At 41.5% G+C, this 17,313-nt stretch overlaps 1 protein-coding gene across 4 annotated transcripts in view; it reads left to right on the top strand.

The window, feature by feature from the left end:
- Window positions 1–17,313, top strand: part of SHOC2 (SHOC2 leucine rich repeat scaffold protein) — an 86,041-nt gene that overhangs the window by 30,011 nt on the left and 38,717 nt on the right. For all 4 annotated transcript variants that reach the window (XM_054982501.1, XM_054982498.1, XM_054982500.1 and 1 more), the window contains 2 exons: window positions 1,319–1,427; window positions 13,423–14,399. In XM_054982501.1, coding sequence (XP_054838476.1) covers window positions 13,697–14,399 — 703 coding nt within the window. In that variant the 5' untranslated portion in view covers window positions 1,319–1,427; window positions 13,423–13,696. The remainder of the gene's footprint in view (window positions 1–1,318; window positions 1,428–13,422; window positions 14,400–17,313) is intronic.

Here is a 17,313-nt window from a genome sequence, read left to right on the forward strand (position 1 = left end):
CAGATTTTACCAAATCGAGTACAATTCAGTATTTTAAGCTGAATCCCGAACCCGAATTGGACATCCCTATTAATTACTACAACATCTAATATTTCTCTTCACCTTTTTTATTGTTAAAGTTCTGTTAATGTTGTAATTATTAATGTTGGAAAAATTAAAGAGTTATAAAATGTGAACCACATGTGGATTTCTATTGTTCATTTTTATTCCCACCAAACTTAATTTTAAAAGATATAGAGATCCAAAACTCAATTATTTATGGCACGCAAAGATTTCTTATAGATTTATGTTTGAAACATTACTTGATTACTCAGCTGTGGACAACTTTTACAATTGAAATGTAGATGCTACTTGAATTCATAATTTTTTAGCATTTAGATAGTACAGAATATTTAACTGGCATATGGCATGACTGCCTTTTTTCTCTTTTGCCAAATAGAAATATCATTGAACACTTTTATTCTGTTAAAATCTGATGCATCATTCTAACAGACTTTAAAGAATCTACTTGAAAGGATTTCTGTCTTTTCTCTTCACTCCCCGCCAAGTTGCTGAATATCATGACATAATTTAGAATGTACTTTCATACCTATTGGCAACTGTAAAGTGATCTTGTAATCAGACTTGCAGAAAGAAAAGAGCAGATTGTGTGACTTGTTCAGTTTGAGATTCTTTTGGCATCGCTGTGGTGTCCTGATATTTCAGGATGTAACATTTCACTTTTTGAAAAACAAAAACCATGGAAATGATGCATTTAAATAGCATCACAGTTACAAACTTTATGATGTGAGGCTTACAATTAACTGGGGGAGCCATTCCTTGAATCTCTTGGCTCTCCTCTCCCCATTCCTGCAAGCTGCTATTTCACATACACCTCATGGACTGCCCACCTCTTACAGGAAGCTGAGGGAAGGGGCTGCTGCTACTAGAAATGGAAGGACGTCATATGTTGATCATGGACTTGAATTCTTTTGCTTTTTGCTGAAATAGAGAGGGGAGGAGCCAGCTTCTCATTGTTTTCCCATGTGATTGCAATGGCGGTGGAATCCCGCCCCCCCCCCGCCCCTGCTGATGAAGTAATTCTTCTGGGAGAACACAGTAGAGAGATTTCTCACTTCTTTCCTCATCTGCTGAAGATGAGAGACCAAAAAAAGAGGGTCAATCTAGTGCATTCTTCCAAATGGAGGCCTATAATATAGAACTCTATTCTTGAGGCAGCATGTGAGACTTTGTCTTTCCTTGTCCTTTCTCCAAGGAGGAGTCAGGAGGCTATTTTCTCTGGAGGCAGCTCAAGTAGCTGTTTTTCTTTTCTTTCCAGGAGTGATAGAGGGAAGAGCCTCATGCTCCACTTGTCAGAGTTACAGTGAACTGAATGGATGTCCGTTTGTCTTGTCTCAAGGCAAGTCTTATTCATCCCAACTGAACAGGTGAGTGGTTATTTTCAGCCTGGGATTGCATGTAAAGTCTAGGGCTGTATGTCTGCCTTATTATGTTAGAGTGATTTACTCTAATTACTGAAGCTTGATATGTGAACAGTGTGTGAGAGCTGTGTTGTGCATGACTATCTCTATCTGAAATCTATTATTATGCCTATGTTCCAATTACAGCTTTGAATGGTATGTTAGGAATTTATGCCTAATATAATTGTTAAGGCATGAGATAATAAACTACCATTCTATACTCTGGATCTACCTTCTGTTGAGAATGCTATCTGAATGAGTGTTCCAGGTCTGAAGTTAAGAGACCTGGAGCACTTTGGTCCAGCATTCTTGCTGTTCTCTTAACAAAAGATTTATAGTTGTATTCATTGTTTCCATATGAAAAAATGACTAATTGTTCCTCTTTTATTTGTTTACCATGCCTTGTGATGTAACATTGAGAACATGTTTGCGGTCTTGGATGTGTTCTATAGTGATGTAACTTGCTTGGAGGATGATTTCAAATGCCCCTGTATGTTTCAGTTGTCCTTAAGTGAGCCTAGGAGTGTAAATGCAGCGGTTATAAGTTTTGCACCTATGACTAAACAGCAATTTAAAACATTTGCTTTACTCTTCATAGACAATATTTACAAGTACGACGGCTTTTAAAGTATTTATATATTTTTAAGCAAGAACAAACCCAGCAAATAATTACATACTTGGCAGTATGGTCTTCATAAACTGCTGTGCTTGTTTGGGGAGTAAGGCTGCATTCAGACAGTACAATCTGATGCAGAACTCACGGATTTTGGTGAGTTCCTCTGTATAGGATCGCACTGAATATCTGCTAAATGGTAATAAAGAAACACAACATTTCAAGTTATCTTGGATATGTACCAGGGCTCTGTGATCAGCTATGACTCTTTCATAGTATGTCCACTGCTTATTTGGTGATGCAGCTCTTCCTTTCACACTTCGATTTTTAATACATCAAACATGATAATTATGCAAATGCTCTGCTTTTTTTATGCTTCTAAAAATGTAACTCCACTTAAAGGATTTTGTATGACCGTACAAAAATATCACCAAATTAGTGTATAAAAATGCTTATGGTATTTGATTACTCCCCAAAATATAGTCTGGGAAATAAATTATCTTGTTAACTGTTGATGCATGCATTTAAATTAAATACAACCACCAGAAATAGCAGAAATCCTCCAAACTCCTTTAAGTTTCAAGTTAACTGTGTAAGCCTAAGCCCTGAGTTAGCACCCCTGGCTGTGTATCTATGCAAATGCGGTGCCCCCCCCCCCCGGCCACTCCCTGTGATCTTTTGCAGGAGAGCCATGGCAGCACATGAGCTCATCAAGGTGAAGCATGGCTGCCGCCAAGAACACCTGCTCGCCCTCCCCCTGACAACCCCGCCCACACCAGACAATGGCCGCGTCGATCCCCTGACAGGCAAGCAAGGGGTGCAGCCAGTGGGGAGGCTGTAATTCCTACTGCCCACCAACACCTTCCCCATCAGAAAGCAGGCATCCCTACCAAGGAGGGGTACAGAGATAACACTGAAGGGCTGGATCAGACACCCACCCTCTTGCCTGTCCAACTCCCATTTCTGCCGAGGGCCAGACTGATGGCTGCAGCTTGGCATGCCTGCAACTCCTCCTGCTGCCACTGCCGCAAGAAATGGGTTCCCCCAAGGGAGCAACTTGCAGCTTGCAACACTTGAGATCAGCCCCCAAGTTCCAGAGAGGCGGGGGGGGGGGGACACAGGTCCTTCAATAAGTTACAGGAATGCCCATTGGAAACCACGTGAGAGGTGATGGGAGTGAAAAGTACCCACAGACTTGCAGCGGTGCTATTTGAACATGCCACTGCATCACAGCAATGTTGTGAGAGCGCGAGTTGGGCCTCAAGAGCCATGCCTGCATCCTGCGGTGACACCCCCCCCCCAGAGTGGACTGACAGCCTTTGGGAGCAGAGAAACTGCTCCAGGGGCTGCTGCCCACCCCCTCCCCGCACCAGATTTCCTATATCCATCCCTGCTTCAGAAAACAGCGAAAAGGAGGGTGGACCATCATCTCAGAAGAGGAGCCCCCAAGATGTCGCTCAACATCTCCCACCTTCCGGCAGCAGCTTCCTCCTTCCCCTGCATGCAGCGATCATCTGCCTGACTTTTCAGATGCCAGCAGCTCAGTCTGTCAGAGAATCAAAGTCTGCAGTGGAGTGCCCCCCTGCCCTGCCAAACATTCATGGGCTGCACTTCAACTCCCACCCCACTGTCTAAAGTTACATTGAGGGAGGGAAGGGGGCAGGGAAGCGGGATGGGGTATCCCTTAACACCAACTTCTTCTGGCAGCAGAGCCCACCTCATCCATCCCAGCCCGGAGCCAGGGAACATTTGAGAGGATGTGTGAAAAGATATCCCAATGGGGAGTTGTGGCAGGGCTTCTGTCAGTGTTAGGGAAGCGAGCGAGCAGACAGGCAGTTTGTTGTTTTTCAATACATATTTTATTAAACTGGGAACGATGAAGAGGTTCTCTGGACATCTTTCCTTCCAAGGTCCCTCAGCTGGACAGAGAGCAAAGGCAGTTTGCGCAGCATTCAGAGCCACAAAATCCATCCCTTGTCCTGCTCTCGCAGGGGTGTGGCTAAGATCTGGGTTACCTTGGGTAACCGCTCATTGGCAAGACCTGAATGGTACTCACAGAGGTTTATGCGGGGCTGGGACAGCCATGCTCCTTGCTCTCCCCGACGAGTTGTGACCTGCCTGCAAGGGTAACAGAGACATGTGTTGCAAGTAACCCAGGCTGGTCCACGGGCAAGGCAGAGCCCAGTCTGCAACATTGTGGGTGAGTGTCCATGGTTGAGCGCTGTGGTGGCAGCTCCACAGGTGCAGCTTGCAAGCACATGATGCACGACCCTCTGGCGAGACAGTGCTCTGCATTAGGATGTTCTTCTCTTGTGCGGGAGAAAGCCAAGGGGCTGAGCGCCTTCCTGCAACAGGAAGTTTCGAACCCCCTGTCACCCCGACCTGTGGCCGCACTTTCTCTGTCGGGAGGCGCCCTGGCTGAGGGACTCTGAACAGAGCCCCCAAATGCAAAGCTGGCACCCCCCCCCATGGCTGTGTCAAGACTAGTTTTCTGGGCAGTTGCCTCTGTGGCAGGCACTGGCACCACAGCCCCCCCCCCCGCCACCGAGCCTAGCCTGCAGGGGCAGGCAGTCAGGAGAGTTCAGGTGAGGAGGGCAGCTGGCACAAACGTGCAAGCTGGGTTAGCCACTGCCCCACCTCCTTCTTATCTGTTAGTGCTCCATCGCTCCTTCCCAAGCAGGGACTCCGGAGTCAGATAACCTGCAAGGGGACTTGGGTGGTTCTTGTTAGTTAGTCAGACATTCTGGACTTTGCTCCTCTTCCCATGAGTGAGTACAAAGTGCTCCCAATTTTCTGCCAAGTCCCCTCAGTGCATGCATGGCCCACCACCATGTACTTTCACTCTCTCACCTCGTGCACAAAGTCTCTGCTGCAGGGGGCTAATGGGCAGAGCCTTCAGCCACCTGCCCACTTACCTGAGCATGGGTGGTGCGGCCGGAGGTTTAGTAGTGTGCCTGATTTGGTGAGTGGTCATGGGGAGGGGCGCTCACCCACCCCGGAAGCGCATGTGGATTGGTCCCCATGGTACTCGGTCTCCTATGCCCCATTCGGGCCGTGGGGGCAGGACTGAGCGCCGGGAGAGGGTCCCGGAGTTTTTCCTTTCAATGGGCTCCTATGGGCTACATCTCCTTTTTTTGGGGTGTAACTTGCTGCTGCTGTAAGCGGCGTCCCTGGGCCTGGGGCAGCTTAGGAAGCCAACTAACTTGTGGCCCACCCCCCTCCTCCAGCACCGGCGTGGGACCTTGCGCCTCACTTGCCCCTTCGCCTGTCTGCCAAATGTCCCACTGGTGGTAGTGTGCCTCGGGCCACTGCTAGCGTAGGGGGGGTAGCATCCACGTAAGAGCCATTTACACCTGCGCAAGCCGTAATTCTCTCCCTATGCCCTTTCCCCTCCCCCTCCATAGGATTGGGCTGCCCATGTTCTGCATTAAAGATACTCTTTTTTTAAACTAAAGTTGTGTGTGTATTGCTTTAAAAAGTATATGTAATAAAAACAACAAGAGGTGTGTCTTGTTTTCTTGTTCAGTCTTGAGCTGAATGTGCTTCCTTCTTTTGCTTGAAATAAAATCAATCCTTACTTGTGAAGAAACATAGTCTTGTGATTTTTGAGCATCTAATTGGGGGCAGAGAGAACAGAATGGTAAAAGAATCAAACCTTATCCTCCTTAAGAAGTCAAGGCTGTAGCACATAAATATATGGGATGGGTTTTTTGAAGTGGATAGAATTTGTACCGCGTAAAATAGGAATGTGGAAGAAAGGCAATTGACGCTATCTAATAAATTAATTTTTGGTAGCCTTTTTGATTCCATATTCTGGTTGAGGCCATGGCATAGCATAATTCTTTTTCAGGTATTGACTGTCTCAACCCTGTGTGACTGCTTTCAGCTGAAGGGTTTGGAAGCCATTACTTTTCATGGGTCACATTAGTTGTGTTATGAGTGCTATTGCGAATAGATTATTTGCTTCAGAATTATATCTATGTATAGAATGTAAGCTATTGAGCTGGTTGTATAATAAAATAGTGAAGAGTCCAGTAGCACCTTTTAAGACTAACCAACTTTATTGTAGCATAAGCTTTCAAGAACCACAGCTCTCTTCGTCAGATGCATGGAGGATATGAAGAAACTGGTTATCCAGAGTCTCTATTCAATCCAAGTCTGACTCTGTCATATTTACATATGAATTCTAATTCAGCAGCTTCCTGTTGGATTTTGTTTTTGAAATGTTTCAAAAACAAAATCCAACAGGAAGCTGCTGATACACTATGGATGGTTATCTCATTACCAGAAGTAACTGTCCTCAGGCATTCTATTCAGATTCAGCAATGGAAGGAAGGGGTCACACCCAGCCTGGATTATGCACTCTACCTCTTTCATGGCTTTTGTAACTGATTTACATTTACATGTCCCTCACTCCTTGTATCCTTTACCCTCCTCCACTCACCATCTATATATGGCCAGTTTCTTTATACTGTCCATGCATGTGACAAAGAGAGTTGTGGTTCTCGAAAGCTTATGCTACAATAAAGTTGGTTAGTCTTAAAGGTGCCACTGGACTCTTTACTATTTTGCAACTAGACTAACATAGCTATCTCCTCTAGTTTTATAGCAGTGTTTTTTTTCCATTGTTGCCTGTCAAAATACACTGGGTTAGACCCCAAAGTATCTTTCCATTCACAGCAGGGCACCACTTCTGAATAATTAGACTGTTATCCTTTGCACTTTTTCCATTTTCCTTTCCTCCCTCTTATCCTGTAAGTCTGAGGACAGGGAGTCCACTACCTGGATAGCAATTGAAAATGCATTTATAAAAATAAAACATGGTGGACCATGAACAGATGAAGCTGCATTATATTGAATGTTGACTTGCAGCGGCTCTCCGGGGTATTGGATCTACCTGATATTTTTAATTGGAGCTGCCTGGGATTGTTGCAAAGCGTGTTCTCTACCACTGGATCATGGCCCTTCTATACGTGCAGCCTTTGAACCACACATTATCATTGTTCTAAAAGGGTCAACCAAATTCATGAGTGGTGCTGCTCAAGAATGATAATTTGGAAAATAACTTACGTTATTTGTATTTTGCCTTTCTCACTGAGACTCGGCAGATTATACAGTTTCAGTCAATGTGATCAACTATTGGGACATTCAATAAGCAATGCAGTGGGGTATGGATTGCAGAAATTTGAAAACAAGCAGATATCTGATACAGAGCTGAAACAATGCTGAAACAAATCATAAGCAATTAAACATAACATATTAAATGAAGCAGAAGCTGCCCCGTAGTAGCATACATACAACAACATATGGTGCACAGTAGTATAATTCACTGTCCTTGCCCCTTTACCAAAACATGATTTCATTATAGTAGAACGGCTTAAAACACATATAGACTGGTGGGCTCCAATATTAGCTAACTTTTTTACATACATAGATCAATCAGCCCAGATGCCGAAGGACTGGGGTCTACCCATCATAGTCCCTGTATATAAGAAGGGGAACAGAAATGACCCAAACAATTATAGGCCAATCCGCCTTTTGAATGTCATCTGTAAATTATATACTAAACATTTATGCCTGAAGCTATGCAAATGGCTAGACCAAGAGAATCTATTAAAAATTGGACAGGCTGGCTTTTCCCAAGGCCGTTTAACCATGGATCACTGTTTGGTGCTGGATTACCTCATCCATAAACATGCAGTGTCTCTCAAGAAAAATTTATATGCAGCATTTATAGACCTCAGGGCTGCTTTTGATACCATCTCTCAAGGAAGACTGTGGGCAAAGTTGGGAGATACATCCATTGATAAAAGATTGTTATACCTGATGATTAAGCTTCATGAGAGCAATGAACTCCAGATAAGGTACACACAAGATTGCAAACTATCTAAGAAAATCCCGGTCCAGAAGGGTGTTAGATAAGGTTGCTTATTGGCGCCCTTCTTATTCAACATCTATGTAAACACATTGATTCAATGTTTACATAAGACAGATGTTCATGCCCCAAGTCTTGCATGAAGGAAGCTACCAATTCTCATGTATGCTGACAATGCAGTCCTCCTGTCCCAAACAAAAATTGGTTTAAAGCGTGCCATAAAAAAATTTAGCAATCAATGTGATACTGAGCTTCTGACAATTAATTACTCAAAATCCAAAATTATATGTTTTAGTAGACACTTAAAAAAAACTAACTGGGAAATAAATGGGAACACTATAGATCAAGTTAAAAATTTCCAGTACCTAGGAGTCATCTTTACATTCAATGCTAACTTCAAAGCCCATATGATTTCATCAGCAAATGCTGCAGAAAAGAGTGTGAATGCCATCCTTAGATTCTTGAGAAGGTGTGGGCTTTATACCTGCAGCCCTGAAACTATTCCAAACAAAATCATTAGCACAACTCTCTTACGGATCACAAATGGGACTAACTGCTAATGTTAAGATCTTAGAAACGGTTCAATCTAAATTTCTCAGATCTCTGTTTAATGCACCTAGATGGACTCCTAATGTCATTCTTAGGCAAGAAGCTGGTTTGCCTAGAGTTGAAATAAAAATCTGGGAATATGTCATTTATTACTGGCTAAGAATTCATCTTGAGCCAAAGGGTTCAATTCCCTTGTTAGCTTCTGACCCTTATCCTACATGGTGTCTGTATAAAGCATACTTCAGCTTATGCTGATACTTAGACTTTGAATTATGGTTGTTGTGTGTTTTCCGGGCTGTATTGCCGTGGTCTTGGCATTGTAGTTCCTGACGTTTCGCCAGCAGCTGTGGCTGGCATCTTCAGAGGTGTAGCACCAAAAGACAGAGATCTCTCAGTGTGATACTGAGATCTTTCACTGTGACACCGAGAGATCTCTGTCTTTTGGTGCTACACCTCTGAAGATGCCAGCCACAGCTGCTGGCGAAACGTCAGGAACTACAATGCTGAGACCACGGCAATACAGCCCGGAAAACCCACAACAACCATCGTTCTCCGGCCGTGAAAGCCTTCGACAATACATTAGACTTTGAATTCTTAGAAAGAATTCTTCCTCAGGACAGTAATACTACAGTTAAGAGAAAGGAGTCTTCTCCCTTCACTCTTATGGTGAACCTGTCTGACTTTTCTTGTTATACTCCCTCACTCCAAATCCTGTCAGAAACAACTGACTGCCTTCAGACTGGTTCTAACTGACCAATCAGAGAAGAGAGAGCAGCCTGTCACTCAAGCTCTTCATTCTAGGGAATAGTTAATCCTTTCTCTCCCAGCTCTCTGGTTTTGCAGCACTTTGGGAACCTGCTGTGTTAAGTTCAGTTTGTCACACTGTTAAGTGTCGCACATACTCACACACAGGGGCAGGCAGGGAGGAGGAGTCCTTTCTACAACTGCAACTTTCAAGAGGGGAAAAAGTTAGGGGATAAGCTGTGACCATTCAAAATGGTGGCTGTTCTGATCTAAAATTGATTTATGGTTTGAGCAGTATTCAAAAATGACTGTGCAAGCAATATTACTTAGGTCTGGCTTACACAGTAAAAAAAAGCTTTCTGTTTCACATCTCTGCATATAAGGTTACATGGAGAAATGCATTATGTGTAGCAGCCATGCATATGTTCACCCTATAGAAATTCTTGTGACTTCAGTGACTTCAAAAAGTGCTGCAATAGTGACAAGTTTTCCACAATAAATTCTTGTATTGTCAGTGAACATCTTGAGCTTTTCGATGGTCCAGAGTGTGCTGGTAAGATTGCACAGAGAAAGAATCCTTTAGTATGAACCAGCCCTATGCTGCTTCCACTGTGCTCTTGTATGTGTCTCTGGCTTTAACCTACGCTGTTATAACATTGCTTCCAAAGCCAGTTATCCATTCCTTTGCATATTTTCCCATCTATCAACAAACATGTCAGTTTTGCTAATGTTTTTAAAATGTAGGTGTTATGAGATGGGAACTTCAGCCATCACTCATAGCAATTTATGGCTTTCAGATTTAGCACATTATGCAAAATTGCATCACATCACAAATCGTCATGGCAACATTAGTAGAAAATTCAAAATTATACATGCTGCAGAATCACATGGACAGAGGTTGCTGGTATACTAACTGTTTCCAATTGCCTGAAGTGAGATAATACAGAACAAAAGAATAGCTATCTAAATACTGTTCCAAAGATTACTTGTTAAAATAAAAGTGAGCATATTGACTAGAAAAGCTACTGTGAATGACCTGAGAAATTCTAAATGTCTGCTCTTGGAACTGGAGCTAAGTGTGATCTGTTTTTACAGAATGTCTGCCACTTGCAACTTGCACATTAAATTGCTTGTATTCAGTGTAACTTGGCTATTGAAAGTCTAAAGTTAGATGGTGAAGTATAAAATCATTTGTCTTAATTTTCTGTCTTGAATACTTAATTGCTTTCAGTATTTGCCCCCAAATATGGAGAGATGTGACTAGTTTTCATTCAGGGCAGTACAAAGGTAGCCAGGAAAAAGCCTCTGTGATATTGACCTGAATTGCCACTGTTTTTCAGAAGGATTTTATCTTTGGTGGCCTGGCTGTTTCCTAACCTGAGTATTAGTGAAAAGGCAAGGCCTTAATATTTGTTTAGCCCTACACATTTAAATGATAGGTTAGATATGTGCTAGTTCTCTCAAGGTGATAGTCATTAAAAGGTTCTATATATTTGCAGTACAATCTTGAATTGTAAAACATAAGCCCTTAAGCAAGATTTCTTGCTCTTTTTTCTGTATTTGTGTTGAGCTTTTAAGAAAAAAGAATAGAAAAGCATTAGGAGAAACTACATGCTAACGACAGTGTGGGTGGTAAGAAGAATTAATATCCAGTTTTCATCTCCCCCACCTCTTTTTGAAGTTGTTGAAAAATACTGTAACAGGGTTGGTATGGCTATTCTATACGAAAGATTTTGACATGTCTAGTACCTTTCCTCTAAGCTGGAATGTGCTAAAAGTCAAAAATCTTAAATGGTATTCTCTGTACCTTTCCTCACATGAGTTATAATTTGTTGGGGTTTTCCCTTGTAAATTTGCATATGAGGTAACTGTTCTTTAAAAGTATGTTGCACAAGTATTTTTCTCTAGAATTTTGATAGTAAGGAAATAAGAACTTTCCTTTATCTAATTCAGCATTCTGTTTCCACCTGTTTGGAACATCACATGCCAGCAGGACATGAAGGTGATGGCTTTTTATTGTTTGTCTCCAGCATTTTGTACTTTACTGCAGGTATGATGCCCCTGAACGTGGAGGCTTAATGTTTTATAGAGAAGAGATCTCACTTAAATAGAAATCCTGATGCTAAAAACATGTCAAGATTTTCCTCTTCATTTTAAGCTTGAATTCCAGTCTGTTTTGTTAAAAACTTTTAACAGTTTGAATGTAGAGATGCACTGAATATTCACCTGCAAACATTTTGTGGAGAGAAAGCAGGTGCTCAGGGTTCAAAGCAGGGTTCAAAGTGCTTTCTGGAATAAACATTGTTGAACTTTTGGTTGTTGTGGATTTTCCGGGCTGTATAGCCGTGGTCTTGGCATTGTAGTTCCTGACGTTTTGCCAGCAGCTGTGGCTAGCATCTTCAGAGGTGTTGCACCAAAAGATGGAGATCTCTGTGTCACAGTGTGGAGAAGATGTTGGCAGTTAATTTATATGTATTCAGGAAGGTGGGTTTGGGCTGAGTCATCCTGTAAGAGTTTCCCAGGGTGTGGAATGCTAATGGAGGGAGGCTTCACTGTATCCTGAGGAGGTTCTTTTGCATATGGATTGGTGCTTGATATGCTAATCTTCTCTGCAGGGCTGTTGTGGGATGTAGAGAACTTTTGTCACTTCCCCTTATTGCTGTTCACAGCAATTGTTTTTCTCTAATCCTCCTTCACTACTGTTCTCTCCAGACCAACCCTCACTTCTCTGTCTTCTTTCCCAGCAAGTCAGGAATCAAATGTGACGGTAGGACATCATCAATAGCAGTGCTTTTTTTCTAAAAAAATGTTTAGGGGTATTCTTAGTTTGACTCAAGAAAATCACCATCACGGTGGCGTGTTCGATGCTCAAAGACGTTCCATTTTTTGTAAGACGAACAGCGCTCCTAGTGAGTTTAAATATAACTAAACATCTTTGTTGCCAACATACACTACATAAAACTGAACAAATCACATAAATATCCATAATACGTTTGGAAATGGTTTAGCAGGAATTCCAACATTTTAAAATTTTTACTTTCTCCGGTTAGATTCACAAAATGCTTAGGGGTATGTGTACCGCTGCATACCCCCAGAAAAAAAGCACTGATCAGGAGACAGAAAATGATTCAAACCTTTAGACTTGTGTAATTTTACTATTTTGATAAGCTTCATGAGTGAAAACTACATTGACTTAAAGGCAGTAGAGTATTAATGTTGATTACGAGAATGGAAGTAGGTGTTTGAATTGAAAGGAATAAAGTGGTATGTCCGGAGATTCCCCCCCCCCTTCCTATCATTAAAGTATACCATTCTTCACCCTCAAAAAGAGTCCAGTAGCACCTTTAAGACTAACCAACTTTACTGTAGCATAAGCTTTTGAGAATCACAGTTCTCTTCTTCAGATGCATTCTTCACCCTATATTTTTATCTGATAACAGCTACTGTTGAATTGCAGACGAAGACACAGGAATATTTTATATGGATATCTTTATAACTATAAATCAGTGATCCCAAATCTGGTGCTTGTGGGCATCATGGTTCCTGCAGATGTGTTTCCTGGTACCCTCTTGCTTATCTCTCAAAGGAAAGAGCCTATCTTGACTTTCATCCAATTCAATGAAGTAGGAAATGTTTTAGAAATGCTCAGAAGGTATCCATTTGGAAACAGCTGCCTCTGTTATAGGAGGATGTTTAGCTTTTAACTGCCAAACATTTTGTGCCATGTTCCAATGTTTTGAGAGTGGACCATCCTCCATAGTAGCCATTTTGCTGTGGTGACCACTGCCTGTTCTCAAAATTTGAAAAGTGCCTACAATTTCAATATGGTTGGGCTCCCTGGAGGTGTTGCTCAGTTTCTCACGAACTCCAAATAAATGGACAATGCCATTTTCAATGAGTTAACTTTTTAAAAGGGAGGCCTCAGTGCTAAGTTCCAGAGCAACATAATAATTTGGTGAAGGGAAGAATTTATTTAATTCTGTTTTCTAGAATTAGGCCAAGACAGAAATCTCCTTGAAATCTTGAGGAAATGTATTTTTTGTTGCTCTTCAAAATTTGAACAAAAAGGAAATGGTAGGGTATGATTTCATGTTTGCCCTTCTATATGAATCTTCAACTTGTCATCTGGAAAAAAAAAACCTTGTATTAATCGTTGCCTGTTTTCTACTTTTGTGTTGCAGAGCTCTAATGAAGACCTGGTAATTATCTAAGTTCAGCAGTTGGATCTCCTGATACAAAAACTGGGACAGAGTGCCTCTGGAACCAACATGTAGCAGATGGCTACTGCGCCACCAAACTTGCTGCTTCAAGCCAATGCTTTTGTCTGTTAAAATTCCATGTATGATTGCCAGTGAATGTATCATTTGAGGGATCCTTGTTTCTTGGATGCTGTTTGAGCTTTGTTAACTAAGATTTAAATTGGATTTCACGTGGTGTTGGTTAAACTGAGAAACCATGAGTAGTAATCTTGGAAAAGAAAAAGATTGTAAGGAGAAAGACCCTAAAGTGTCTTTGGCAAAGGAGAGAGAGAAAGAATCCAAGGCCACTGGTGGGTTTGGGAAAGAAAGCAAAGAGAGGGAGCCTAAAACCAAAGGGAAAGAAGCCAAAGATGGGAAGAAGGACTCCAGCAGCGTGCAGCCAGGTGTGGCTTTTTCAGTGGACAATACAATAAAACGACCTAATCCAGCACCAGGTGCTCGCAAAAAATCAAGCAATGCTGAGGTGATTAAAGAGCTAAACAAATGCCGAGAAGAAAATTCAGTGCGTCTGGACTTGGCTAAGCGGTCTATACATCTTCTCCCATCATCTGTCAAAGAGTTAACACAGTTAACAGAACTTTATTTATATGGTAACAAATTGCAGTCTTTACCAGCTGAGGTGGGCTGTCTTGTGAATCTGGTGACACTGGCTCTGAGTGAAAACTCTCTTACCAGCCTGCCTGACTCTCTTGATAACTTGAAGCAACTCCGTATGCTTGATCTGCGGCATAACAAACTTAGAGAAATTCCTCCTGTGGTGTACAGGCTAACTTCCCTCACCACACTTTATCTACGCTTTAATCGTATCACAGCTGTGGAAAAGGATATCAAGAACTTGTCAATACTCACCATGCTCAGTATACGGGAGAATAAAATCAAGCACCTACCTGCAGAAGTTGGTAAGTTAACTATATTTCAAAGTACTTTATAAATTCGTCTAATAATTCAGGTGAGCATGTAAATGCCTTAACAGTGTTTTCTCATTTCCTTTCTGTCAATATCTGCATTATTGAATCTATAAATTTTAACAGTGCTTGTAAAAGTAGATTAAAGAATTGTTATCAGTATCCTGAAACATCTATTCAATTCCTGCTGCAGATTATCATAAAGTTCCATTTATAAAAGGATAGTATATTGTATACTTCAGTGGTTATCAGCACTTGTCTCGCAAATGTATTTCTACTGATTGGAAATCATTGAGTGGACTCAGTACTACTTGGGATTCTTACTTTCTGGCCTGGATCTGGAACTACAGAGTAAACAAGGGACAGAATGTAGCTACTGTTGAGGGTTCTGTATTCATGCTGCTGTAGACATAGGGAGTAATATGTTACTTATTTGTTTACAGTTTGTATCTCATGCATTTATCCTCATAACAACCCTATGGGTTTGGTTAAAGCAGAGAGAGGTTGCCTTCTCAAAGTCAATAAGTGAGCTTCTGACAGAATAGGATATAAACAAACTTTAATGATGATGTTTAGTATGTTCTGTTAATTACCAGTCAATGAGAGGTGGTGAAACCATGGGTGGTTCAGGCAGGCTGTGGGAGTGGTGACGTGGGGTGCTTCCTGCTGACCAGCCTCCCATCCCTCAGGCACGCAAAGCTTTTCTGTCTTGGTGTTGGCACCTCTGACCTTCCGTCTCTCCATAGTTTTCTGCCTCAGTGTGGGTAGCTGTGGGTGCAGCTGCCTTCCCCAGGCTGCCCTTCTTTGGCCTTCCCTCTCCTTTCCACCCACAGTTTTTGGGCCTTGGCAAGGGTGTTGGCAGCACTGGCCTTGCCCAGCCACTGATTTGCTTGGTGGTAGGAACACGTTTGACTGCCAATGGCAGTGGTAGGTTGTGTGTCTACACAAGCATAGATACAGATTTATATTTGGGGGAGGGTTGTATACCCCACAATGTGTTTTTCTAGGTTTAAGATATTTCTGCGATCCTTCAAGTTTGCCAAAAGATCTAACCCCTTTGTAAGTGGCACTGATCCTTGGATTTAAGCATCCACATGCGGGGGCCACTTGCAAATTAAATATATGATAGTGTTTCAGAAGTGAGTTACAAACAGTAAATAATTTTCCATAGTTTAAAAAAGTGCTTCTGTGAACATGGACATTGCAATGAGGGAGTATGAGTTTTCCTAATGTGTGTCCTTGCAGTCCTTATTCAAATGCATGGGATCATGTGGCATGTTCGTCTGTACTAACTGGCATTTAGTTAGCACAAGGTGTTATCTAAAAACAACTTGAAACCTTTCTGAAACAGTATAATTTTCAATAATTGTGGCAGGACCAGACAACAGGAAAAGAAACTTTTTGAGTATTTTAAGAAATTATCGTTCACTTTTCAGCGTAAGTTTCCAAATGACTAAACAAATTTAAAAACACAATAAACAGTAAAACCACAATGGTGCTTGAACAGCTGTCCAGTGAGATAGTTGGAGTGAAGGAGGCAAATGTTTTGGGGCTGACGTTCTCAGTTTGGACACAGGAGCCCCTGCTGGTACTCGGTGCAGCTGTATAGTATAACAGGAATATGGATTAAATCATAATATACTCTAGTTATACAGGTGTATTCTAGTGAACTGTGTATGAACTTTAATGTAGTTTGTCAACAGGTTGTATAACCATATAGATGTTCCTTTCATCTTTGACAACAACTAAAAGCAGAGGACTCTAGTAGACAAATGATTCTTTATTACTAGAATGGACCAACCAGTCAGGACCTGCTCACTTGATTTCCCTGTCACCATTTATTTATCCAGTTTATCTTGTACCTGCGATGTGGCATCACTTTTTAACTAGGTAGAATGTCAAGTGATTGAAAATCTAAATAATCAGCTAAATCTAAAACCAATCATATGTTTATATTATTGTCACGTGTGAAAGATGTTAACCCAGATAGCAGATCAGGGTTTTGATGAAAAAAATAGCATGGAGATCTAGGTGAGAAATATATTTGTATGTGTGCTTATTGAAAATTCAGTGCATTTCATAGTAGATCTGATTTTAAATCTATCTTAGATCTTTTTCAGAGATGTTAGTTAATCCTTGTTGCGTGTACTTGTTCACTACCAATAGGTTTTATTTTAATAATTCTTTATATTTTAGTATCTTGCTTTATTAAAAAGATTAGAGTTTATTTCGATAAAGAATAAACATTAAACTCTAAGAGAAGTCTTTGTATGCCTTGATGGGAAGAGTTAAAGGAAACAAGGAAAGGAGTTAAACAAGGAAAATCCATATAAATTATTTGTACTAAGCAACAGGTTCTTCAAAGAGATCTCTGTTTTTTAGGTCTCATTATTTAAAGCCTTGGAACTGTTCAAAGTTGAAATATAAATCTTAGAACTGGATGGTATGAAGTGGGTCCTCTGTTTTTTGCTGTAAGCCCCTCTGTCAGGCAGGGGCCAAGGAGTTGTTGCCTGCTGTTTCTCTAAACCATTCTAAAAAGAGAAAGGGCTGTGAGGTTAGTGGGCAGGTGGGAAAGAGGACAAATGTATGTGAAGTCCCTCCCTTTTGTGACTGAGGCTCTGAGATCAGTCTGAGGAAAACTGCCTAAGAGTCTGCTGCCTGCAGCCAATGAGCTACCCCAGCAGCCCCAATAGTTTTGTGAACATCATGTCTAGTTTGGCCCATAATCTCTGTCTTGGAAAGTGCTATCAGAACAGTAAACATTCACCAAGTTGCTTTTGCTGTTGGAATAAGGATTTTGTTGTCGTTTCAAAATTATCTAAATTACTTTGCTGCTGTTAGGTAGGCTAGTGGACATCACTTTACTTATCATGGCTCCAGTGGATGGCATCAAAGGATTTTTATCTTT

Source organism: Eublepharis macularius, chromosome 6, assembly GCF_028583425.1.
Source record: "Eublepharis macularius isolate TG4126 chromosome 6, MPM_Emac_v1.0, whole genome shotgun sequence".
In the NCBI taxonomy this organism is placed as follows: domain Eukaryota; kingdom Metazoa; phylum Chordata; class Lepidosauria; order Squamata; family Eublepharidae; genus Eublepharis; species Eublepharis macularius.